Consider the following 25959-nt stretch of genomic DNA (forward strand, 5'->3'; position numbering starts at 1 on the left):
TGGGAAAAAAAAGACTTCTGCTTAAAGGCAAAACAAGTGTGAGGTGAACTATGCACAGGAGATGCCCTCACAATCTTGACATATTTTGAGCACTTATGGAAAGAAGAGTGTGCAAATACTTCCACAGTGATAGCTCCCACCCAAAAAAACAGTGGTCATGAGCCATAAGTGCTACAACCAAGTATAAAGTTGAGGATGTGCATATTTATGAAACCAGGTTAATGTATATTGTTTTATTTCTGCGACACAAAGTTTCATCCCCCCCAAATAGAGTTGTACAGGTTATATTAATGGTGTAAAAAAGTTTTGTAATGATTCTTGCGCTCTCTCTTTTACATCCCCAAAACCTAGCATTTGAAGAGGAGGGGTAGAGTTATATCCACCATACATCCAATCTGTGTAAGATGAAGTGGCATTGACAGATAGGATAGGATCCAGCACTCTCCGTGACCCTTGTGAGGATAAGCGGCAAAGAAAATGGATGGATGAATGGATTACACATGTATACGCTAAGGTTTGGGTGTAGATCCCAATCAAACAAAACTCTATTCCATACATTTTAACCCTGTGTATGCTGCCAGAATGTTTATCACGCTGGGTATATAGAGCTCGTGCACGTGATGTCACCATTTTCACGGCCCCATATTGCCGGTCAAAAGGAGCTGCTCAGCAGTGTGGGGGACATTGAACCGGACCAGAATATACACAATGCCGGAGACTTGTGCTGTTGGTTGTTACAACAGACGAGACACATATTCAAAGAGATCAATCTATGGAATACCAGCTGAAAAGACGAGAAAAGATCGATGGATTTCAGCAAATTAAAGGTGATGGATGGTGCCCAAACAAATATACATGACTGTGTAGCGATCACTTCAGCTATGAATTATCCTTCTTAATTCCAAATTCCCAAGAAGTATTTATAATACCAAGTTGGCTCATTTGAGAACAATGCGTTTTAAAAAAGCAAAACAAAAAAATGACGGAGTTGTCTCCATCGTACACGAAGCGTGTTGCGGCCACACGTTAATCTTCGGTAAACCTCTCCCCAACAGACTTTTTTTTTTTTTTTTAAATATGCATTGTTCTCAAACGAGTCCAATGTGTATTTTAAAAAAGAAAATAAACCATCAGTCACACACGTTTACCAAAGTTCAATGTGTGGCCACAACCCGCTTCCGTATACATAGGCTGAAGCCTATCCCAGCGGTTTATTTTCTTTTTAAAATATGCATTGGACCCATTTGAGAACAATGCATATTTTAAAAAAAAAATTAAAAAAATGGCCACAACACGCTTCGTGTACAGAGGAGCCTACTTGCTTGTCTTCCCCCCCCCCCCAATCATAGTTAATTAATGAGTTAGTGGAAAACCAGGAGTCATTTATTTAAATACTGGTATTTGTATTGAAAAAAATCTGAGTGGCTCCTTCACTATGCGGGATTTATTCTTGATTGAGAGCACATCCAGCAACGAAGGATTTGTATGCATCCAGACTTTTCTACGCTTTCAAACTCTTTTGGGTAAATGTCGATGACTTACTCACCAGATACATGTGTATATCCAAATGTCCAAGACAAGCGGAAACTGGTTAATAGTCCAATTTCTTATCGCCGAAAACATCGACTTCGGCATTAAATATGGCTCCTCTATGCCAAGTGTCTCTCATTTTTCCACATAGCTTTGTTTATTATCACCCTCTAAATGTTTAACGGTATTGATCAAAACTCTGGGCGCCGTGCTATAAGACACATTTTCGCGTCGTCGCCAACCGACTTAGCATTAAAGAAGAGTTTGTTTGACCAGCACTTCCAGCCAGTGACTTCATTTGATAACATAGGTGCACAGGCTCTATTGAAAAGTGTGGTAAATCCAGCCAAATATTAGAACAACGTACCAATTTATTTTTGCAGGTATTAAGTAATTCAGGTTTTTGGCTGGATAGACACTAAATTGTTCAAGTTAAATGTAATTTTTTCCCCCACTTTGTTTCAATTTGGGAAAAGGACAATGTGTTAGAAACATTGGGCAGGGGGGAGACCTCCACAAAGCATCAGATACCCTCATTAGAACCAGACCTTGATCTGTGTACAGAATACAAATCAGATAAAAATCTGACATGAATTGGATATCAGCCAACATAAGTAGACGGATATATCGTCCAAACCCTGCCAGGGCAAGCCTAATGTCATTGAATTACTGATATCCTCGAAATACATGGAAATACTGATTAATGATGTGTGTACACACTCACCAAACACTCACGATAAAGACTAAAAAAAAAAAAAAACAAAACAGCAAGAGATAGAGTTGTATGGATTAAAGAAAGAAAAGATTTGTGGAATAATGCAAGGCTTACCAGTATTTAAACAATTATATAAAATAGTCACTGAAATGTAGATGTAAATAAAATTGTAAATTTCAGTACAAACTACTGATTGAGAAGTGGACATGCAGTCTTAATTTCTATTTTTTTTTTTGTGTACTCGAGAACAAAAAAAATAGTAATATTCAGTAAAAATCTAAATGCAATTTTCCATCACTTTACTGACCAGACAAAAAATGGTTGGTCTGCATCAACAGACCAAACTTTAGTCCTGAAACAAAAGTATTTTATGTCTGACCGATTTTATCCCCCTCAGCGCCCAGCCAATAAAGCGTACAATCCAGGGTCCAGACAAATCAACATTGTGACCTTTTAGGTATGGCTTTAGTCCAACAAAGTTACACCCCATGTGGCCAATGCCACCAGGACTCACAGCCTCTGTTTGACCACAGAACAATTGTGAGCAGAAAAAAAAACATCCCACATTATGGAACTTTACAGCCCAGTGAATTGGAGAAAAACAAACACACACAACACGCACACATATACTGCGTCTAGTTCCCAAAAGAAACTTCTGTTTATTGCCAATGAGTAATTTCTTTTTGGGTGGCAAGCTGTCTCATTACGGATGTCAACAATGCAGTGGAGGGACTTAAATACAATTCTCTTAAAAAATGCATCTGGGCCTCATTTCATGTCCAGTTGAAGGCACTTTAGTAATCTTGACAACAACCCTGGTCAAATCTCTCCTGAGTTACCGTAATTTCTCAAAAATTTGCAAATTTTTCCCAAAATATTTTTTAAAAGTTAATAGAGCGCATTTAGGTATGGATGATAAATAAGAAAGACAATCACATTGTATAGTCGTATACAGGGCCATAGAGTCTATAAAAAAAGTGTATACATTTCAATATGATATTTGATGTCTTATTCTACACATTTATATACATTACGGTTATGAGTGCCCCCAACCTGAGCTTGCTGAGTTCCTCAAGGAGCTTGCATTTTACGATCGTTAGTGTACCATGTTTGTTTCTACTGAAGCAAAGATCAGAAATGACTGCCCGTGAGTTTGTTTTAACTTAAACTAAGACAAAAAATGTCGACTACAACTGCTAGTTGTGCAGCTGCTTTTAAAACAAATGCATCATCACTCGTGCTGATTATGCCACTAACCCGGAAGTAGCGTGACAGTCCGAAATAATGATAGCTCACATTAATGGCTTCAGGTGGGAATCATAACAACGTGAGGTCAAACTACGCAACACGAGCATCATGGGCGCATAAAAAAAAACAAACAAAAAAAAAACGAGCGTGTGCACACAATAGAAATGGTTGCTTTTTTTGTTTCCGGGGCCATAAAAATAATTGATAAGCACTGCTTTAGGGGTATTTCCCTGCAAAGTTCAACTTCACTACATCAAGTTAAATATGAAGTTGAACCTTGTCCCATGAAATCCAACCACCCCCTCTAAACCAGAAAACTTAAAATGGATCGTGGATGGGGCTTCCGCATCAAAGACGCCCCAAAGCACACACAGCCAAGGAAATTAAAAGAGTGGCTAAAGCAGAACATTCAGTTAACGAAGTGGCCAAGCCAGTCCGCAAGCTGTTATTTTAAAGTTCATAATTACACTTCCATCAATGCTCAAAATAAAATTTGATCATTTATGGATTTTTTCCTCTACAATAAACAGGACGTTACTGTAACTTTTTAATGCAATTAAGCAAAAACACTTTACATACAAGCGCGCGCGCGCGCACACACACACACACACACACACACACACACACACACATATATATTATATAACAGTATAATGCATATATAAAACAGGGATTGAACACCTCCGTAAATCCTTGTTTGTAAGAGACCAAACACTTTCTATCCCCCCAAAAAAATTCCATTAAAAAAAAATGTATGTATGTTTTCTGAAATCGATAGCACTTCAAAAATTAGAGGTTTGAGACGTATTAACAGGGGAAATGAACACCGATTAAATGATTCTGATGCAGAAATGTTTGCGCTACCACGAGGAAAGTTTTATGGTAGCTGAAAGTGAAGACGAGACAATGTATCACAAGCTTCCACTGCGTAAAAAAAAAAAAAACCAACAACAACCAGGAATCACGAATAGAATACAGCAGTGTGTGGCACACTTCGCGAAAAAACCGCACAGCGGCAAAGTTTAGCCTCGACTTACTCTGCATTTTTTTTCCAGTTTGCACTCTATATAATTCAGAACACTGTTCAGGGAAGTTCATAATTAATTGTACTTTAGGGACACCCAATGACTTGAGTGAGTCAGTATCCTCAATAACAAACCAGACAACTTCCAAGCCCCCCGGGCAACATCCTAGCATAATTAATGGTATCAAAATGCCGTAACTGGCAGATTGCTCATCTTATTTTCTGATTGCTCTCGCGTCGGTAGTCGCTGTGATAACTCAACGAACAACGCAGCCACGAAACACGAGCGGGGACTTACTCTATGAAAGTGACAGAAAAGAACCCGACTCAATGCTAGCGAGCAAGTTAGCTTTGCTAGCAAGCTAGCGTGGCTCGCTAACCACAACGACAGCAGTAGACCGTCCTCTCCACACGTAGAATGTTCATCGCAAATACATGAAGTAACAACAAGGAACATACACATGTATACTTAGGTGCCAGTCGTTTTCCATGGCCCTTTGCCCTCCTAGAAAACATGACTCGCTTCCCAGGGCCAGGTTGAAAAACAGAAAGTCACAGCACAGCTCATCGAATTCCCTGTATTGAGTTGGGATACCCGAGAGAGGTATTGAGGGGTTGAACCATGGCAACCTTACTGTCTGGATTTAAATAGATTTTGCGTGTGTGTGTGTGCGTGTGCCACGCAATGCCCTCAGATTGACACCGCTGAAAGCCAATTACAACGTGCGGTAAGAATAGAACCCCGACCCCATCGGTGCGATATACTGAAACGCCGTCTCGATACTGGAAAAATGTAAGTTCTCGGAACACTTGTGAGTCAGACATAGTTTATGCACATTGCATACCAATATTCATGTTCACTTCGTCTATTTGCAAAACAAGAGATGCATCAAAACGATTTTCTTCTAATTACCCATTAGGTATAATTTATATTTCCACAATATTCGGTCCCTGTGCAGCTGTCTGCCTTTATGTCAAAAAAAAAAAAAAAAATTGAAAAAGCACAACCATTAACATTCTAATTAATTTCTTTTCCGATCTTAAACAGTTCCCCACAGTATCTCTTTTGTATTATCCTGGGTTAAATTTTCACAATTTGATTGAATTAATTTCAATTTCACTCGCAGAGCTACAACTATTAAAATACAACCAAGGTTTTTCTGCCTTGCAATATTCAACAGTAGGAAAACAAAATGTTGAAATGAGCATACTATGGCCTTTATAGCCCAAATACAGTTAGTTTTTTTCCCACTGCATTTTGTAAAGCTCATGTAAAATTGAGAATTCTCAAAAGAGGGTACTTTCCATTGTATAAGCCAGGGCTTTTAGCTCAAGTGACAGCGCAGGTGTGAGCCTGCATGGCGCCGGATCGCCACAGTTACATATAAGCATGTTAGCTGATGTCCATTCAACAAAATAGGTTGTCGAATGTTGACTGACAAAGACGATTTTCACGCAACACTTAATGGTTCAAAAATACACAGACTGAGAAAAGTAAACAATTACACAAACATGCAAAACACTTTGGTTGGAAGTTCAGAATGTGGAATTCCAAGCAAAGAAAGTATCCACAAGGCATACATAAAGTTCACAGAAATTTACAATAAAACCAATAAATAATGTGGCTCACACAAATGCAAAAATACAGAAGCAGTTTACAAAAGTATACATTTACACTGAGCATTGCATAATGAAAGCGAAATAACTGACATGTTGAACATTTAATATGACACGCACATTGTAGTTAAAGCAGTACAACACGAGGAGAGAAAGGAGATGATGGATTAATGAACAGTGAAGAACTAAACGGTATTTTGTAAGCCTGGATCAATAAAACAACAAACACAATTTAGCTGGGAAGACCCTACCTCCCATTCTTTGACATTGAGGCCAGTGATGAACTCGTCCACAGCATTTTCTGACACTAACTTCTTGACAACCATAAATCCAGGTTCTTGTCCCATCCCTCTGACACCCTCACCGTACATATCTGGGCTCCACTGCATGAAGAACACATATAGGTGGTCTGACCTAGGAGGAGTAAATGCAGAAAATTAATTACAAGGCCAATTTGTTTTCTCCAAACACCTAGAAATTAAGACTAAATATCTCTCATCTTTTCATGACTTAAACATTTTAGCATACTGTATGAGACATACAAGATACAACCATGATTACATAACATATTTCTAATAGGATATTTAATAAGGTTTATTCAAAGATATACAATGGTTGTTAGAAATCCCTTCTGTTCTAAAATCTTTGAAAACCAATATTTTGCTTACATGACAAGTTGGCTCGTGTCATATACGTAATCTAATGATCGATCTGCTGTTACATTGTGGATGAATTCAAATGTCACTGACAATAATTCCAGTTCTTTATTACAGTCAAACATTTACATTTTCTAAAGATTTAAAATGGGATTAAGTGTGAAACAGGAAAACAAATGCAATTAGAACTACAAAACAGATAACCCCCTTTGATAATCCAGATTCTTCGAATACATGTCGATATCAAACAGCCCAGTGCCCTCTTTAATCATGTTCAATTCACAAATGGTGCTGCACTAAAGTGGACTCAAATTTGCGGTGATAGGAACTGGCGCCGACCACAAATAATGATAATTTAGTATTCCAAATCTGAGAAAAAGTTCGTTTGGTGAAATTTGGGACCTTCAACCAAAAATCAACATTGCTAAAAACGTAGGAAATAGTAGAGCAGTGTGGCAGTTCGATGTGATCGAATCAATGGTAAGATTGTGGATAGCAGTAAATCAATGGTGCGCATTACACACAGGTAGAGCAATTCTCCAGATTTTTTTTTAGGTCATTTATTGGGGTTCACATTATACTTGAGAGCGGGGGCCCCATAGCTCAGTGGTTAGAGCATTGGTTTGGTAAACCAGGAGTCGTGAGTTTGTTTCTTACTGGGGCCCCCACTCACCAAGAGGGGTTGCGTCAGGACGGGCATCCAGCGTAAAAACCATGCAAAACAAAAATGAGCGTCCATCTGAGATCACACGCTGTGGCGACCCCTAACGGGACAAGCCGAAAGAAACACACACACATTATACTTGAGAGCGTATATTATACATGAGAAATTACGGGAAGTAAAATATGTAAATATCATGTATAGCCCACAAGATTTTACAAACAATGAAATCAATAAATTGAGCTGTATTCAGTGTTTTGGTAGTGTATGGGTCATTCATAAGCTCCCATTTCTTCCTACATCATTCCGAAGTTACTTAAAGAAACATAATACGCATCGCTTCTCATCTAGGTCAAAATCAAGAGAGTCTATTGCTGTCTGGTGAAAAACCTTATGAACTGTTCAGTTGGTCCATTAATTTACGTCAGCAGCAGTCTTCTAACATTCTAGCTGAAGTGCAAAAAAAAGCTAAATAAGTAGTAACAGCTTTAAGCCCCTCTTTTTCTTTGAATCTGACATGTTCCTTAGCTCTTTCTGTACCTGTACGAGCAGCACAATGGAAAACTGCTTGCCAAGTAGGGAATGCTGTAGCTCAGGGGTGCTCAATGTGTCGAACGTAATCGGGAGTTTTGGTCGAGCGCATGACGGCGCGCACCCCCCCCCCCCCCAAAAAAAAAAACCACATTAAAATAAATAAATAAATAAAAGACAGCCTATCATCCATCTCGTCGGTTGATTCAGGTGTGGCCAATAGGTCGATCGCATGCTCATAAAGGCACCTTCTGAGAAGCAGGCCTCCAATTCTTTCTTTTGCTTTCTTCACGGCAGTTGTGGCAATGCGTGCGCGTACCCCCCCCCCCTCATTATTAGATCGCGAAAGGCTGACTGCTTGAAAAGTAGATCTTGGGGTAAAAAAGTCTGGGCACCCCTGCTTTAGCTAAACAACCTGTGGAGCAGAAGAACAAGACCAGGGTAAAATTCTCAAATTCATAATTAAAAGTGGGCTGAATTTAGTCTACTCTGTCTCTAAAATCTTGTACTTAAACACCGCTTCAAAAAGCCCAACATCAAACATGTGTAATGATTCACTTCTAATAGACATTTATGCATGAACTATGCACCTTGAGGCTTAAGAGGCGGGACCCAGTAGACAAAAATATTGGTTGTGCTCTATCAGGAAATATGTCTCCAGATTGTGACAACAAATTCACCCGGAGGTCGCTGATATTGACTTGTATATAGTGTATACTTGCAATGTACAGCTGCCGAAATAAGTATGTAACACGTTGCCATTTTTTCACTATACATACATTCAAAAGAGCTATTGACCTGGAAATTTGACCGGAGGTTGGGGACAACCCAGGTAACCCATACATACAAAGAAACAAGAACAAACAAGAACAGAAATTAAGTTGTGTGTAATGACAGGAGAAAAGTATTAAACACATGAAGGGAGGTGCAAAAAGGCACAGAAAGCCAAGAGACTTAAACTATCAATAATCAAACAGCAATTCAGCCCCTTGGTAGTTGATGGCCTACAAAAAGGTCTCATTGCCAAGGTGTGAGCAAGACACATCTCATGATGGGTCAGAGCAAAGAGCTGTTTGAACACCATTGCCAAAGGAATTTTTGCAAAACATAATGATGGCACTTTGTTACAGGTGCATATCGAAGCTTCAAAATGTTCCAATAAGCACCGGGCATAATATGTAAGTGGAAAGCCCATTGTAACACCACAAATTTGCCTCATTTAGGTGCCGCTTGCAAGATGTCTGACCGGCAGGTGCAAAGAATAATCAGAAAAGTTGTACAAAAGCCAAAGACTACCCGTGAAGAGCGTCAAAAAGACCTGGAATTAGCAGGTTCACTTGTCACAAGGAAAACACTGAGTAATGTACTCCACTGCCATGGACTGTATGCATGCTTATCATGCAAGACCCCCTGAAAAAAAAAAAGCATGTCAAAGCTTGTTTAAAGTTTGCTGAACTACATTTGGAAAAGCCAGTTAAATACTCAGAAATATAGACTGTTCAGTTGAGAGCAACAGTAAAAATTTAGATGTCATAATGGAGACCACGTTTGAAGTAAAAATGGCACGAATGAAACAAGTGGTAAGCTTCACATTGTTAAAGGAAAGATGATTGGTACCGAGAAAGTTTTGACCAAAATCTACTAGCATTTTTGAGGATGGTAAAACTGAGGGTGGAAATTTCAGCAGGATAATGACCCAAATCATATTGCCAAAGTAACTCTCAATTTGTTAAAATAAATACATAAATAAATATGCGAGAATAGCCCAGCCACTCACATGACTTGAATCCAACTGAAGATCTATGGCGAGAACGGAAACTCAAGATCGATCAAAGAACCCCACAGTACCTTCAAGAATGTAACACTACTCTTGTGGAGAAATGGGCCAAAATCACAATGGAACAATACCCAATACTATTTTCTCCACACACGAGGTATCTTAAAGCTGTCATTGCAAACAAAGGCTTTTCTACAAAGTATTACATAAATACCAGTTCAATACTTTTTGCCTGTGTCATTTCACATTACACACAAGTTAATGTCTGATCTTATATGTTCTACTTTCTTTGTGTGTATGGATTATTTGAATTGTTCCAAACTTCTGGTTAACTTTTCAGGTCCATAGCACCTTTGGAAGTATATTTAGTGAGAAACATGGTTAAATGTTAACCTCTCATTTCAGCCGGTGTATATTATTTAAATAAATGTATGATATAAAGCCAGAAATTTACTTACACTGCTTTTTTTCCCCCTCAGTCTGAAATGAAATCAGACTAAACCTCTCCTGTTTCAGGTCAGTGAGAATCACTAATATTAATTTTGTTAAATGACACAATATAAAGAGAGATAATTTGTTGGAGAATTTTATACTGCCCACAAATTTTCAAAGGGATTCAGATCAAGGCTTTGTTATGATTACTCCAAGACATTAAATTTATTATCCTCAAGGCATTTTTTTAACCATTTATGACAGTATACTTAGGGGTCATTCTTTCTTCCAATTCTTGCAGGAGTGAAACAACCCCACAACATGTTGCCATCTTCCTGCTTCACAGTTACTGTGGTGTTCTATGGTCTACAAGCTTCCCTTTTTCCTCCAGATGTAACGTTGGTCATTATGGCCCAACAGCTTCACTTTAGCTTCATCAGACTACAGGACATGTCTCCAGAAGTTAATATCTTTGTTTTGGTGTCTTTTTGCAAACTGTAAACTGGGTTTTTCATGTTTATTTAGGAGTAATGGATTCATTCTCGGTGAGTGGCCATTCACCCCATGTCAGTGCAGGACATGTTTCACTGTGGATAATGACACTTCCTTATCGGCTTCAACCAGCATCTTCACAGTCTTTAGCTTTTGTTCTGGGGTTGATTTGCACATTTCGGATCAAGACACGTTCTTCTCTGTGACACAGAGCCCATATCTTTCCCGAGCGGTGTGATGGCCTGACATTTCCATGATGTTTATACTTGTGTATGAAGGTAGCGCTTTCAAGCATCTGGAAATTTCACCTAAGGATGAGACAGACTTCTAGGGCTCTATGAGTTTTTTCTCAGATTTTCTGATGATTTCTTTTGATTTTTCCCATGATTTCACACAAGGAAGCAGAGTGTTTGAGGTGTGCCGTCAAGTAACTCACGTTAGAGAACCTATCAGGAGCTTCGAAAGCCATGACCTCACCATCTGGGGTTCCCCAAGCTCTTTGAAGACAGCACATTTTGTGTATGTAAAATTTGACCTAAAAGAAAATAAGATAAAATTCTCCCAGAAATTCTCTCTCATTATTGTGGTATTTAACAAATGGAAATAATTTTGATGATCCTGTCTGACCTGAAAGAGGAGAGGTTTAGTTTCATTTGGCCTCAGAAAGTGGGACAAAAAAATTGGTTTTGCACAGTTTAAATAACCTTCTGGTTTTAACTGTATACATCACATGCATTTGTGTCCTCCATGCTCTGCTGGTGGAGCATGGATACAAGGACAACCCTCTGATGAGGAAAACACACTAACATCTATAAAATCCAAAGTATTAGGGCGATCGTTCTGATATTTGATCAAGAGATGTCCACATACATTTGTGACAAATACCTATTTTAATTTAACCCTATTTCATTTTTTTTAAACAAACCAGTGTTATACGTCATTTTCTAAATAGTGAGCATTGTTATGTGTGAATTTTAAAATCCCCTTTAGTCAAACCAGCAAAATGTGACAAAGTAGTTGTATTGTGTTTAAGACAATCTAATCACACACACAACAATATAACACAGACACGATAAAACAACGAACACAAAATAGAAGTTCAAAGACAGAGTAGTCAAACCAAAGGGTGAATAGTCACCAACGCTAAACGAATGTTCCCAAACAGGCAAATGTTCTTTCCAGCGAATATTCTAAGTGAGCGAATGTTCCAGAAATGTCCAAAGATGAAAGGCAGAAGATGTCCGTGTATTTGTCCCAAGCAGTGGTGCCCGTCGATGGTCTTTCTCGTCCTTATATAGGCACTCCTTGGAACATTCCAGAATCCCGCATCACAAAAGATCAACGTCATACTAACGTAAAACTATGAAAGGAAACTGCATCGCAAAAGACTGCATCATAATAAATAGTAAGTTTCTTTCGAATTGTCCGTTAGGGGTCGCCACAGCGTGACATCTCAGATGAATGGTCATATTTGTATGGCACCGTTTTTACGCTGGATGCCCTTCCTGATGCAACCCCTCTTGGAGAGTAGAGACCCCAGTGAGATACAAACTTACGACCCCTGGTTTATCAAACCAATGCTCTAACCACTGAGCTATGGGGCCTCCTGCATCATAATAACTAAGCATATAAACAATAAATACATTATTATTAATAATAATGATAAATAAATAAAAGCATGAAAGGAAAATAAAGAGAATAATACGTGGGGAAAAAGTTTCCTAGATGGCGGGCGCACATTTTTAGCATGGATGAAAAAGGCCTTTTTTTGGAAGAAGAAAGCTACGCGTGCTTCTTCAAGGACCGTGTTTACAATCGTCATGTTGCAATGCTGCAGGTGAGTGAACTTAAAGCTTCTACCAGCCTCTCCTTCGCTGTGTGTGCGTGTGTGTCCTTACAACTACCCTGCCTTTCCAACAACAGTCAGGCGCCTGTTTTAGGAAAGATTAACAAAGGTTTTATAATTAAAGATTTAAGTAAATACAGTACATGTACTGTTGTAATCTTGGTCTCAAATAAAGTATAAATACTGTTTACATGTTTTAATCATTCTGGTACCCAGATACACATCCATGAAAATTCCCAGATTGTGTGTGTCTGGGGTGAGCGGTGGTTGGTGGTGGTGTGTGGGGGCAGTCCTACTTCTCAGTTTTTCACATTTCGCGGGGGGTTCTGGTCCCCATTAACCGGGAAAAATGAGGGATTACTGTACTGGGGTGATCTGATATTTTCAGAGGTTGAAGTGGACATACGTAAAGATGCCGAGATACATTATAAATAACATTTAGCTAATTTAATGTTTTTCTAAATCATGGCTGTATTGAGTTCCCGAAAGTGTAATGAAATGGAATATGTTAAATTTCAGTGCGATTCCCTAGAAACTCGGCTAGTCTCCAGGAGACTGGAAATGTCACAGAGATGTCTACGCAACCAGCGGAGACTAACGTCGTCATGTTGCCCAGTAGTCTCTAGGATAGTGAGATCGGGTTGTTTAGAGAATGTTGCTGAATGACTGACCTCTCCTGTGGCACAGCAAACCAGTACTCGTGCTTCTTGCCCTGTTGGGCATACTGCTGCATGGATGCGCTAGCATTGGAAACAAATGTCTTCTTCATTGGCTTCCCTACCCGCAGACAAAGGAACTTGAGTGAGTGGCTCTTCCTCCACTCTCCAGATCCTAGACCAGGAAAAACAGTCATTAAAAAAATCACAAAGAGGTCATGTTGAGCTAAAATAGTTAATTTTAGTATAGCAGCGAATTTAATTGCAAAGATATACAAGATGTATTTTAAGTACTAGTAGTATCTAGATAAACCATGACTCTTATATAGTAAATTCTTCCATTCACTGGTCAATTCATTGGCATTGGTCATTCTGTGGCATAAATTCAAAAGGAGCAAAAATAAAGGACGAGCCCACAATTTATAGTAGGACAGTCTTCTGTTCATATTATGCTACGTTAATACAATATTATGGTAAGTTATCATGAACATCAGCTCAATGTCAGAAACATTACACTGGCACATATGCTGTGCTATTAGTAGATTATGTCATCACGGACAGATAAAAAACAATTTGGCAATACATTTTTTTTGTATGTACACGTAGTTTATTTTCTGAGGTTGCTGCTGTTACTTGTACGGGTTGTGCTAATGTGTGGGGGATGGAACGACACTGTTGCAAAAAAGTATTTCGCCACCAATTGTGCATGATCTCCTTCTCATAAAGATGAGAGATGCCTGTAGTCTACAACATAGCTATACCATAACTACGAGAGACAAAATCAGGTATGAAAAAAAAAAATTATTAAAAAAATGGTTTTTAAGCTAATCGCAAATTATGGTGGAACCTGAGAATTTGGTCAATAACAAAAGTTCATCTCAATACATCACTATATACACTTTGTTGGCACTGACAGGTCAAACGTTTTCTGTAAGTCTTCACACTGTTGCTGGTATTTTGACCCGTTCTCCATGCACATCTCCTCTAGAGCAGTGATGCTTTGGGGCTGTCGCTGGGCAACACAAACTTTCATCTCCCTCCAAAGATTTTATGTGGTGTTGAGATCAGGAGACTGGCTACGGCACTCCAGTACCTTGAAATCCTCCTTATGAAGCCACTACTTATTTGCCCAGGTGGTGTGCTTGGGATCATTGCCATGGTGAAAGACCCAGCCACCTTTCATCTTCAATGCCCTTGCTGACAAAAAGAAGTTTACACTTAAAGTCTCACAATACATGGCCTAGTTCATTCTTTCCTCTAGACAGATCACTCGTCCTGCATAAAAACAGCAGCAAGCATGATGGGCCTACCCCCATGCTTCACAGTAAGGATACAACTCAACATCATTTCTCCTCCAGACACAATAAATTGACTTTTAACCAAAGTTATATTTTGGATTCATCTGAACAAATAATATTCTCCCAATCCTCATCATCCAAACGTTCTTTGGCAAACTTCAGACAGGCCTAAAACAGGGGGACATGTATGACACTGCAGGATTTGAATCCCCGCTGGCGTAGCGTATTACTGATTGTAGCCTTTTTTTTATTTTGATCCCAGCGCTCTGAAGGTCATTCACTAGGTTTCCCCTGTGTGTTTCTGTAATTTTTGCTCATTGTTCTTGTGATCATTTTGACCCTTGTGAGATCTTGTGTGGAGCCCCAGATCGAGGGAGATTATCAGTGGTCTTGTATGTCTTCCATTTTCTCATAATTGGTCCCACAGTTGATTTCGTTACACCAAGCAACTTACTTATTGCTGACTCAGTCATCTTAGCCTTGTGCAGGTCTATAACTTTATTTCTGGTTTCCTTTGCCAGATTGTTAGTCTTGGCCATAGTGGAGTATGAAATTTGACTGAGGTTGTGGACCAGTGTCCTTAATCCTGATGAGTTCAAACAGGTGTCATTAATACAGGTAACGAGTGGAGGACAGAAAAGGTCTGTGAGAGCCAGAAATCTTGCCTGTTTTTCCACTATCATTTGAAAATACATTCTTTAAAAATCAGACAACGTAATTTTCTGGATTTTTTTTCCCTTTTCATTTTGCCTCTCATTGGCGAAGAACACCTATGATGAAAATTACAGATCTCTCATCTTTTTAAGTGGGAGGACTGCCACAACTGGTGGTTTTTTTGCCCCACTCAATATGTCATTAAACTGTAAACTGCTTTTAGAGTATAATTGCAAGGCAGAGTGAAAATTAAAAAAAAAATTCCTGCTGCTGTCTTGGTTTGTTTCTACTTAGCAAGGAAAAAATTGTTAAGATCTCTGTTGAGCACCATACAGCTAAAGAGGGTGATACAGCACCAACTGAGTCACCGTGAGGCTCTGCTCCATCGTGGCATAGATTATTTGTGATTTTTTTCCTCAAGCAGACATATTAAGTTACACCAGTTCACAGTTTCATCAGAATAAATTAAATGAAAGTAGTGTCCCATTTCAGCATGTATCGCACGCACACACACACACACACACACAACACACACACACACACACCACACACACACACACACACACACACTGGATGGAAAACAATACACTAGCTATGCCTCATCAAATTGACCAGGACCAATCTGATGCAATAACACAAGTAGCTCCACGAAGGTAGAAGTGAAATAAAAACTGCATCCTTCCCTTATCCAATCCCTCTCTGGTGGTGCCTGCTACCTACTATCATGACTGGGCAATGTCTCAAGAAGATCTGGGGTCAAACTTCCATCCAAAGTTAAAAGCCTTATGAATATTGTCCATTAAGTTATGCACTTTGGTTGTATGACTTTTGTTTTTCATGGCATGGTTTAATACAAATGTTTGAATGATTATAAAATTATTAAAACCATATAATAAACTAAATTGCTCTCAACACAATATTTTTCTTTTGCAAATGATAGAACTATCAATGTAAAATACTACATGTATTATAATTTGCTTTATTCTACTGATTTAAGTACTGTAGTGGATGTTTACAGGCTTTGCCCAGTGGTCAATATAAATTAATTGAAAATATGTGCACAAGAAATAAAAAAAAAGTAAATAATTGGATTACTTTCTCAGAAAGTATATGGACGTTGTAATTGTGACTGTGTTCGCTCTCTGGTAATTCCGAGGATTGATTTTGATTCTGGGGTTGATTTGCACAACCAACAGGCACACAAACTATGATGTCTATGTTTACCAAATTAACATCCCCAAACACCAATATTAATTAATATCACCAGAGTGCAAAAGAAATGGCAAAAAACACCAAAAGTCCCTATTGCTGATTAGGACAAAAAGGTGCATTCAAAACATTTTCATCGCACATTCAAAAAGAATCAACAGTCCACCCCAGAAAAAGAAAAAAATCACGTAGAGACTTAAAGAGTAACTCTGCATCACACTTCAGGTATTTTTTTTTTCTTGGGGGGGGGGGGGGGGTGAGAGAAGAGATGTTTACCCTGTGAATTCGGTGTGTTGGCCTTTTGCCCCTGTTCTACATCATAGTTCTCCTCTGTCACTTGTTGCATAGAGTCTGTTTTGGAGACTTCAGTCCCCTTGTTGGCATCTTCCAATAGACTGGCTATGACAGAAAGAGTCTCTGTGGCAAGTGGGGTAGGTGCACTTTCAGACCCTGGACGAGCGGTGCTGCTGTGGCGCTGGGCCTGGCTAGTTGTGGTGCTGGTAGTGGATGTGCTTGGTGGCTTCTCTTCACTGTGCTGTTTGGATCCCAAAGGTGACTCAATATTCTTTTTGGCAGTAGTGTCTGGAGGATTGTCCACTGCTGTGATGGAGGCCTTCGCCACTGGAAGCTCCTCAGGATGACTGACTGACCTGCGGGCACTGCCTAGGGTCTGTGAGCCAGTAGGCTCCTCCTGTGTCACAGTTTGCACAGACTCTGTAGAGGCGCCAGAGGACTTATCCAGACAAACATCCCCACTGGATACTTGCTCTTCCTCCCTTATGGGAGACAGCTCAGACTCTGTGAAGACATCTTCTGAAATTGAGCCCTCTGTGCTGCGTGGGGCAGTGTTGCCACTGTCATTGGCCCCGGGCTCCCGCAGGAGCTGCTCTGAGTCCTTCTGATGGGAAGGATGTCTCTCTGATGGCAGAGGTTCCAGGTCACTGGAAAGACAGTGTAAAATGAGATAAGAAATTCTATCCACCATCAAGAAATAAGACACTTGTGACTAAAGATGTTTTTGTCCACCCAGCAGCAGTGTAGTCCTGTAGTTTTTCAAAGCATCTATGAATCCAGTACACTTAGCTTTGTCATACTGGACAGAATCACACTATGTATAAAAGGAGTGAGAGTGAAAGAGACAGATTGCCAGTACAATAACTGCTCCATGGGGGAGCAACTCCCAACAAGCGAAATGCGGCACTGGTTAGACCATGCTGCCAGCAAAGGAAACCACCCACACCCCCAAAAAAGAAAAAAGACACTAAAAGGCTCCAACACTATTTATCCTTGCATAAATCAGGGTCAGACAGGCTTGTAACTTAAAAACAATCCAACTGACGCAAAAGAGAAACAGACGATTCTGTGGGAGGAAACAAATGATTCCACAGAGGTAGCTAATTCCTTCCGGATACAGAGCAGCAACCACACCGTAGGAAGGTGAAGACATACTTCATTAACCCTGGTATAATTGCATTTTCATTCTTATTTTGGTAAACATGGGAAAAAAATTAAACTGTCAATGGGTTGGTGATGCAATCAGACCATGGGTGCAGCTAGAGAACTGCACTCATTAGAAGAATTTAGCTATATTTCCAAGCAGGTCTGAGATGGGGGGTGGTGTGAAACCATCAGAATAAGCACTGTCACATTTTAGGGGCCGAATTAGTTTGGATAGATGCATCTTTTAATTTAGACCTTGCAAAAAAAAACAGGTGAGATGTATAGCAAATCCATTTAAAAAGATGACCTTTCACCGCATTCACATCACGCACGTTATTATGAGCAAGCCTTTTGCTCTGATGAAGATAAATGCCAGCAGATTTTGAAGAAAAAATAAGTAATAGAGAAAATTAACATTCGATCCACGCTACCTCAGAAATTGTTTAAAGATGTCCTTTAGAAAACTTGGGAAATAAAATAATAATCATTCCCGAGGGAAGAAAAGCAATTAAATTAGCAGAAGGAAGCCACTGAGTGCATGCACATCTTCTTCCTCGTATAATCGATTCAGATTGCGTCTATTAGCTCTCTTACTCAGGCACAGCCTCTCTGATTTTTGGGTCAGTGACCTCTTTAAAGATGGCAGCAGATTGGACCTCTTCCAGAGGACACATGATACCATACTCCTCGCACCCATGGGCCTGAACCAGAGGGTCCATCCGATGAGGATCAAACATGATGTTGTTGGGTGTCACCAGCAACACCCCACTTACTGAACCCTGAAACGAAACAAAAGAAAGAAAGAGAGGGATTGGTATGCTGTTTCAAGATGGGGGTTATGCTTCTATTATCCAACGCTGTTTTCTGTGTCCTGCTGCTTCAGACAGAAAAGCGTAGCCTCACTTTCACAGGGCGCAATCATATCTAAATGTTTCAATACATAGAAAGTAACAGTTGAGATTTTATGGAACACAGGATAATCAAACCCCATTGTAACATAACTTGAAACCACTACTGTTGTAAATCAAGTAGAAGCTACTGACTGCTGGTGTCAACCAGTTAAATGAATTCATTTGGAAGCCTAAAGTGAATCAGCAATGGTTCAACACCGTTGATGGTTGTATGTATTTGTCCAGGAACGCCATCTCAATACAATCATGCTTACAGGCATCCAGTGATGGACAGATGATGGCTGAAGTCTATATAATTCATTCAAATAATGACAGGTTGGTGCCTTTACAGGGGACACACACTGTATTATGAAAAGTTGGCCTTTAGTGTTTGTCTACATATAGTTTGGTTTCCTGAGTGCCTGCCCACCAATCAGTGTCTGTGAATGGAAACAAAGTAAACCTGAAGTTATCTGCCTAGTTTTTAAAATTTGGCTGTGAGCAAACAATTCAGCAAATCCGCCCTAATGTTATGTAACAATGAGGGTAATTAACAAAATAACCACACACAAAACCAGTTTCTGAGCCAGTGACTTGGCAGCCTGGCTGGATGAAGTTCTAGAGTAAAAGAACAACTTTGACACTATGGCCAAAGCACTATCGCGTGAGAGCTAAAAGTAAAGCAGATATGAAATGTTGGTGCAGATGAATGTTGCCTAACAGTGTTACAGGCATTACTGTATAATAACAATGTGAAAATAATAATACAGGTGTCGACGTGGGGGCTGTGGGAAATTTGTGTTTGCTTCTGTGACGTGCTGTGCCACTACATTAATTTACTACTGTAATTAGGCAGTTTGGTGTGTTTACAAATAATAATGCAGTAGGATCTCCGCCTGTGTGTGGGAAGGGATATGGCTAAATTAGCCAGTGTTTGGTTGACTTTGTGCAAGGTAAACAGAAATGTACATTGGCCAACTCTTGGTTCACCACTGTCTACCACCAGCAACGGTTTGTCCCCATAGATGGCTATAACTTAACCTCAGCATCAATAAGTCATTGTGTTCCTCAAGGGTCTGTGCTTAGACCAACTCTCTTCACTGTCTACAAGCTCCCACTTGGACAAATTGTCCATCATGAGAACCTCAATTTCCACTACTACGCTGGTGACACCCATTTATCTCTTTCCACCAAATCATCTTTCCCAAAGCCCTTGTCAACTGCATCTGTGACATAAAAACCGAGATGTCATCAAACCTAAAACGCAACAGTAACAAGACTGAGCTTGTGGTTGTGTCTCCTACAAACTTGTTTTGGAAATTGGAGCTATTCCATCTCTTGATCCACTGAAGTTAAAAACCTGAGACCTCTCTCTCTCTCTCTCTCTCTTCTCTCTCTCTCTCTCTCTCTCCTCTCTCTCTCTCTCTCTCTCTCTCTCTCTCTCTCTCTCTCTCTCTCTCTCTCTCTCTCTTCTCTCTCTCTCTCTCTCTCCTCTCTCTCTCTTCTCTCTCTCTCTCTCTCTCTCTCTCTCTCTCTCTCTCTCTCTCTCTCTCTCTCTCTCTCTCTCTCTCTCTCAAAATCTGTCTTCTTCCACCTTAAAAATATAGTGACTGAAATAATATGTTGGAAACGACCCGAGTAATCTATACATACAATGAAAGTACAAATAAGAACACAAAATAAGTTGTGTGTAATAGTATGAAATGACACAGGGGAAAGGTATTGACCACATGAAGGAAGGGAAGTGTAAAAAGGCATGAAAAGCCAAGACACCACCTAAAATTGATCAAGAATCAAACCGCAATCTAGGCACTTGTCAGTGCACATGAATCTCAGCTGTTTCAGTCTTAAATGATGGTTTACAAAAAGGTTTCATTCCCAATGTGTGAGTCAAGACACATCTTATGTTGTGTAAAAGCACAAAGCTGTCTCAACCATCCCCAAAATATTGTTGCGAAATGTTGGTTGCAGCAGGGTTGAGGCCATAATATGTAAGTGGAAAGCCAATCATACCACCATAAATTTGTCTCAGGTCCTCCCACACAAGATTTCCGATAGAGTAATGCAAAGAAAAATGTCCAAGAACCAATGACCACCTGTGGAGAGTTTTAAAAAGACCTGGAACTTATCAGGTACTGTTGTCACAAGGTAAACAGTGAGTAACGTACTCCACTGCCATGGCCTATATGCACGCTCACCCTGCAAGACCCCATTACAAAAATCACTTAAAGTTTGCTGAACAACATTTGGACAAGTCAGTTAAATACTGGAAGAATACACTGTGGTCAGATGAGGGCAAATTTGAACCTTCTTAGTATGTGACGTCACGTGACGAAGAAAGCGTAACTGCGAATGGCTGGGTGTTCGGTTCTGACCTGAAGTAACCCTGCCTGGTGGCACAGACGGTGAATTTTAGACGGCGAATTGTTGTCAGTTGAATGTCAGACAGCGAATTGTAGCCAGTTGAAGTGTTAACATTGAAAACTTACACTGAAATACAACTATTGAAAATGTGATCAATTTACATTTCAAATTCAAATCCTGTTTTCTGTGGCAATTCAAAATTCAAATCCTGGTGGCACATATTTACTTCCACATAAGATAGACTATCTCAAGCGTCACATTCAACACAAGTCATTTGAAAGCAAAATTGTATGAATATGAAAGATGGGGATCGGTACCTTGCTGGGGTAGAACGGCAAAGACAGACAGGAGGAACAAGCTGACACTGGTAAACAAATCAAACCCAGAGCAAGTTGATATTTTCTGACAATATTCTTCTACCCATCAACATGAATGCATCTCTGCTTTCATTCATCCACACATCCATCCATCTTCAAAGCTGCTTATCCTCACAAGGGTCTTGGGAGTGATGGAGCCTATCCCAGAAGTTTAACAAATTCACAATCACATGGCAAAGTACCTGAGTATACCAAAAAGCTGTCAAAACAAAGATTATACCTCAGATTTCTTTAACTCAATCAATCAATCAATAGTGCAGAATGTGTGTTATGTTAAAATTCTACCTTGGCACACACATCCTGAATGAAAGCACAGACAATACAGTGCACAAAAAGCTAGTTTGCATCATTCTGCTTCCAGCATACACTGCTAAAGATATTGTGTAGGGCGTGTAGGCAATAATTCAGTTTTACACCAAGAAAGACGGATATGAATCTGAATAAAAAAATACATTTCTCAGCGGGCTTTCAAATTTATAGTACATAGTTGTCTTTGTTTGGTTAGCAATGCATTTTTTTCTGTAGTTAAAAGTACAGAAATTTGTTGACATTTTCATACGTTTGCAAAGACAAAATTGGTATGAATAAAAGTGTTGTGGCAGGAAATTTAAATGCTGTTGTCTGCATCTTTTCATAAGCCATGTAACTTCAATGGATGACACTGACTTGACCACAGTGCACATGTCTGATGTTGTTCACAGTGGTCAAAGGGACGGGTCAGGGGCTTAATGTGTTTGCTCAGACATTTAAAAAAAAAAAAAAATAAGAGGGAACACATTGGCTGCGGCTCTATTTTTCTTTTGTTTCTTTACAAAAATGGATGTAAAAGTAAAGCGCTTAGGGTTTAGTCCTGAAATTTTTAAATTTTTGTATCTTTGTTTAACATCAATACGTCTTACCTTTCCATCAGTTATGTACTTGCAGTTGATCTTAAGGAACTTCTCTGTAAGGGCCTCTTCCTCCTCAGATGTGGATGACACCACTCGAGATTGACGTAGGGCAGAAAACAGCGGGGGAACTGCCTCTGGTCTGGAGATCCCATCTGAATCCTGTGAGCAGTGTGAGTGGAGGAAGCACATCGGTGGATTTATGGGTAGAAAGAGAAAAGAAGGCATTTGAGTTATTAGTGAACTAGGTATAACCAATTGAATTCGCAAGTGAGGGCAAATGTCCGAAAAAATTGAATCCTGGTTAAAAAAAAACAAAAAAAAAATCATTCACAAAATAAATTAATACGATAATACACACTGAAAAACATGGAAAGTTTGTTCCACTTGAAAACACGTGGTGTAACTAATTTGTGTGTTATTTGGACAAACTAATGCAATTGAATCTCCAAATATATTAACTATGTATCAAGCATTTGAAACATTGCAAGTGTAATTTCTCATGATTACAGCTGTTGCAATAAAGAAAAGATGATTGTCTTTACGTATATACAGTTACACTACATCTTGACACAAATTGGAAGCAATAACTGTTGCTATATTTTTATTGATGACATGGAACAGTAATTATGCATTCCAGCACAACCGTCTGTTGGAACTAGTAGCCCAATGACACCATTTGGAGGATGGAAATGAAGAACGAAACAAGTGTTTCGAAGAATACTCCCCAAAAACTGGAAAGTGACAGATTGGCAATGGATAGGTTTCCAATGATGTCACCACCACCCTTAGACCAATCAGATGAATTAATGAATAAAATAATAAATAAATTAATTTCTCAATATGGAGTAGGGGCTGCATTGCGTTTTTCCATCTATCTAGTTTGCCAAAAAAAAAAAAAAGGAAAAAAGTTAGATATATGAGAACATAACTAGATGGATTAACTGATGGAGAGCCCCAGAAACGATACAGCAAGGTGAGGATCCAAGGCGGGGTATATCCCCATCTCCTTGCACCGAACAACCGCGGGGTGGGGTGTGGGGCAGGAGTCAAGACAAGTGAAATGTGAAGACCCACAACCTACCATACTACTAAGGCTACAAGGTGCTCGACTTGACCATGTCCACATGTGGTGGAGTGTCATACATTAAAATTGGGGAGACTGACGGACAAGATGCTTAACGGGTCAATGATGACATTCAAACGTTACCCCCAACTGGGCCAGTGAACTCCCCAAAGGATGTGCGAATGTACCTTGGAGCTAATGGGCTACTATCGGCTGAAACATTTCAAAACTTTTAGTGCGTCAATAGTATTTAGAACTGGCAGTGTATCTAACGAAAAACCTAATGTCCTCGGTGGAAGTAACAAATCAGACACAGCAAACGGATGATGTTTGGAGAGCAAGAGTGAGAGATTCAGAATGAGAAAATGAGAGTGCTCAGAGTGATGAACAAAATGTAAAAGGAGGACTGAAAGGAGTGCGTAAGAGTTCTCGTCGAGGGGGATTTGGACCAGGAGCGGAGGGCATCAACGGCCAGAAGAGAAGATCTGAAGAGTCATAGGCGTTAGCAACTGTCTGCTGTTCCACTGGCACCAACCCACACAAATCCCCCACATTATCTCTTGGTGCATTTGACAAAAAGCCTGCAGCTACTGACCCACACAGACAGTGCAACTCAGACTAGGACATATGCCGTCAGATTTGTGAAACAATTACTTAGTTGTAACTGGAAATATTGAGCACAAAAGTGAGATGTGTGTGCACAAGAATGTTTTTTTTTTGTAAGAACTCAGAATTATATCCATCCATTCATTCATTTTTTCATACCCTGGATTCGCACAAGGTTCGCAGGCATGCTGGATCCTATCCAAGCTATCTTTGGGGTAAAGGTTGGAGTAATGACTTACAATTAAATTAAAAATTACAATTGCAGGCCACATATAATCAGATAACCTTGAAGATGTTGAGGTTCTCTCAAGGAGTGAGCAGGTTGGATAGGATTAGAAATAAGATCATTAGAGGGAAAGCCAAAGTTAGATGTTTTGGAGACAAGGTTCAAGAGAGCAGACTTCAATGGTTTGGACATGTCCAGATGCGAGAGCGTGAGTATATTGGTAGAAGAGTGCTTAGGATGGAGTTGCCAGGAAAAAGAGGAAGACCAAAGAGAAGGTTGATGGATGTTGTGAGGGAAGGCAGTGTTAGAGAGGAGGATGCCGGAGATAGGTACACATTGAAAAAGATGACGCTCTGTGGCGACCCCTAACGGGATAAGCTGAAAGGAGAAGACGACGATATAATCAGAAAACCATTTGCACACATATTCACACCTAATGGGTGATTTAGAGTCTTAAAACAACCTACCATGCATGTTTTTGTGATCTGGGAGGAAACTGGAGTACCCGGAGAAAACCCACACAGGCACGGGGGGAACATGCAAACTCCACATAGGCGAACCCTGTATGTTAGTATGTTACATTTGGAAAGGTGTCAGGAATCACAAGTGCAAGGGGCAGTGTTGAGAAGAAGCAAGGCAAAGTACAAGTGTGGAAAAAAAATACCGTTGAGGGAGAAAAACTGTGGAAAAATATAACATTCAGACAAAATATAATATTGAATTCTTATAAAAATCATGGTTTGATGCACAAAAATGTTTTTCGTGTGCGAAATATGCACAAGTGCTCAATATTTCCAGTTTCGTAATGTAATTGTGGCACTAATGTGATGCCATAATGGCAGCCAGTGGAAGACTGGGCACCATATAGAACTACCACAAGTTTTCTGTGAACAGTGTTTAAAAGAAAAATAAATCTATTCAAATCCTACAAAGACAACTACACCTAAATTGAGAACTGTGGGAATTTGTCTGTTTGACTGACTTGTCACCCACTTATAGTAAACTCATCTCACCTACACAACTGCAATTCTTGGCTCCACTTCATGATGAAGTCACTTACCAATGACTCATTCAAGCTCAAAGGTTATATATAAAAGGGAGCAAATTATTCCACATCACACCCAAGATTTAAAATGTGACAGACACACATGACAGCAGAAAAAAAAAATCATTGAAAGTAGAAATGACTAAGAATACACCCGGGATGAAAAAGGCCTGTGGAGATGTCAAAACATGTCTTTGCTTATGGGCATGATTAACCAACACAGACTCACGGCCTCTGTATTTAAACCAGACAAAGCTCAGAAGAGGTGTGTACGGCGCTATGAAAAGGTATTGCCCCCCTTTTTAAATTACTATATTGCTACATAGTTTTTCAACAAATATATAATCAGATAAGTATAATACATTCATTCCTGCGTGAGTTTTCTTCGGGCACTCCAGTTTCCTCCCACATCCCAAAAACATGCATCAACTGGACACTCTAAATTGCCTCTAAGTGTGATTGTGAGCGTGACTATTTTCTGTCTCCATGTGCCCTGCAACCAGTTCAGGGTGTCCCGTGCCTCCTACCCGTTGACAGCTGGGAAAGGCTCCAGCACTCCACTGAAACCTCGTGAGGATAAGCAGCTAAGAAAATGGATGGATGGATGGATGGATGGATACTCCATTCATCCATCTTTTTCTTCTCCTTTTAATTTTGGCTTTTCCTGTTTGGGGTCACCACATTGTGTCATCTTTTTCCATGTGCACCTACA

General features: G+C 39.7%; 1 protein-coding gene across 4 annotated transcripts in view; it reads right to left on the reverse strand.

The window, feature by feature from the left end:
- The window catches only part of oxr1a (oxidation resistance 1a), a 246778-nt gene that overhangs the window by 10305 nt on the left and 210514 nt on the right, over positions 1-25959 (reverse strand). For 3 of the 4 annotated variants that reach the window (XM_061820573.1, XM_061820571.1, XM_061820572.1), the window contains 5 exons: positions 22317-22466; positions 18381-18565; positions 16623-17287; positions 13201-13360; positions 6386-6548 (listed from right to left, as the gene is read on the reverse strand). In XM_061820573.1, coding sequence (XP_061676557.1) covers positions 6386-6548; positions 13201-13360; positions 16623-17287; positions 18381-18565; positions 22317-22466 — 1323 coding nt within the window. Of the gene's footprint in view, positions 1-4976; positions 5241-6385; positions 6549-13200; positions 13361-16622; positions 17288-18380; positions 18566-22316; positions 22467-25959 lie in introns of those variants that run through there. The other variant, XM_061820574.1, reaches the window with a different exon arrangement.

This window comes from Syngnathoides biaculeatus, chromosome 5, assembly GCF_019802595.1.
Source record: "Syngnathoides biaculeatus isolate LvHL_M chromosome 5, ASM1980259v1, whole genome shotgun sequence".
Taxonomy (NCBI): Eukaryota; Metazoa; Chordata; class Actinopteri; order Syngnathiformes; family Syngnathidae; genus Syngnathoides; species Syngnathoides biaculeatus.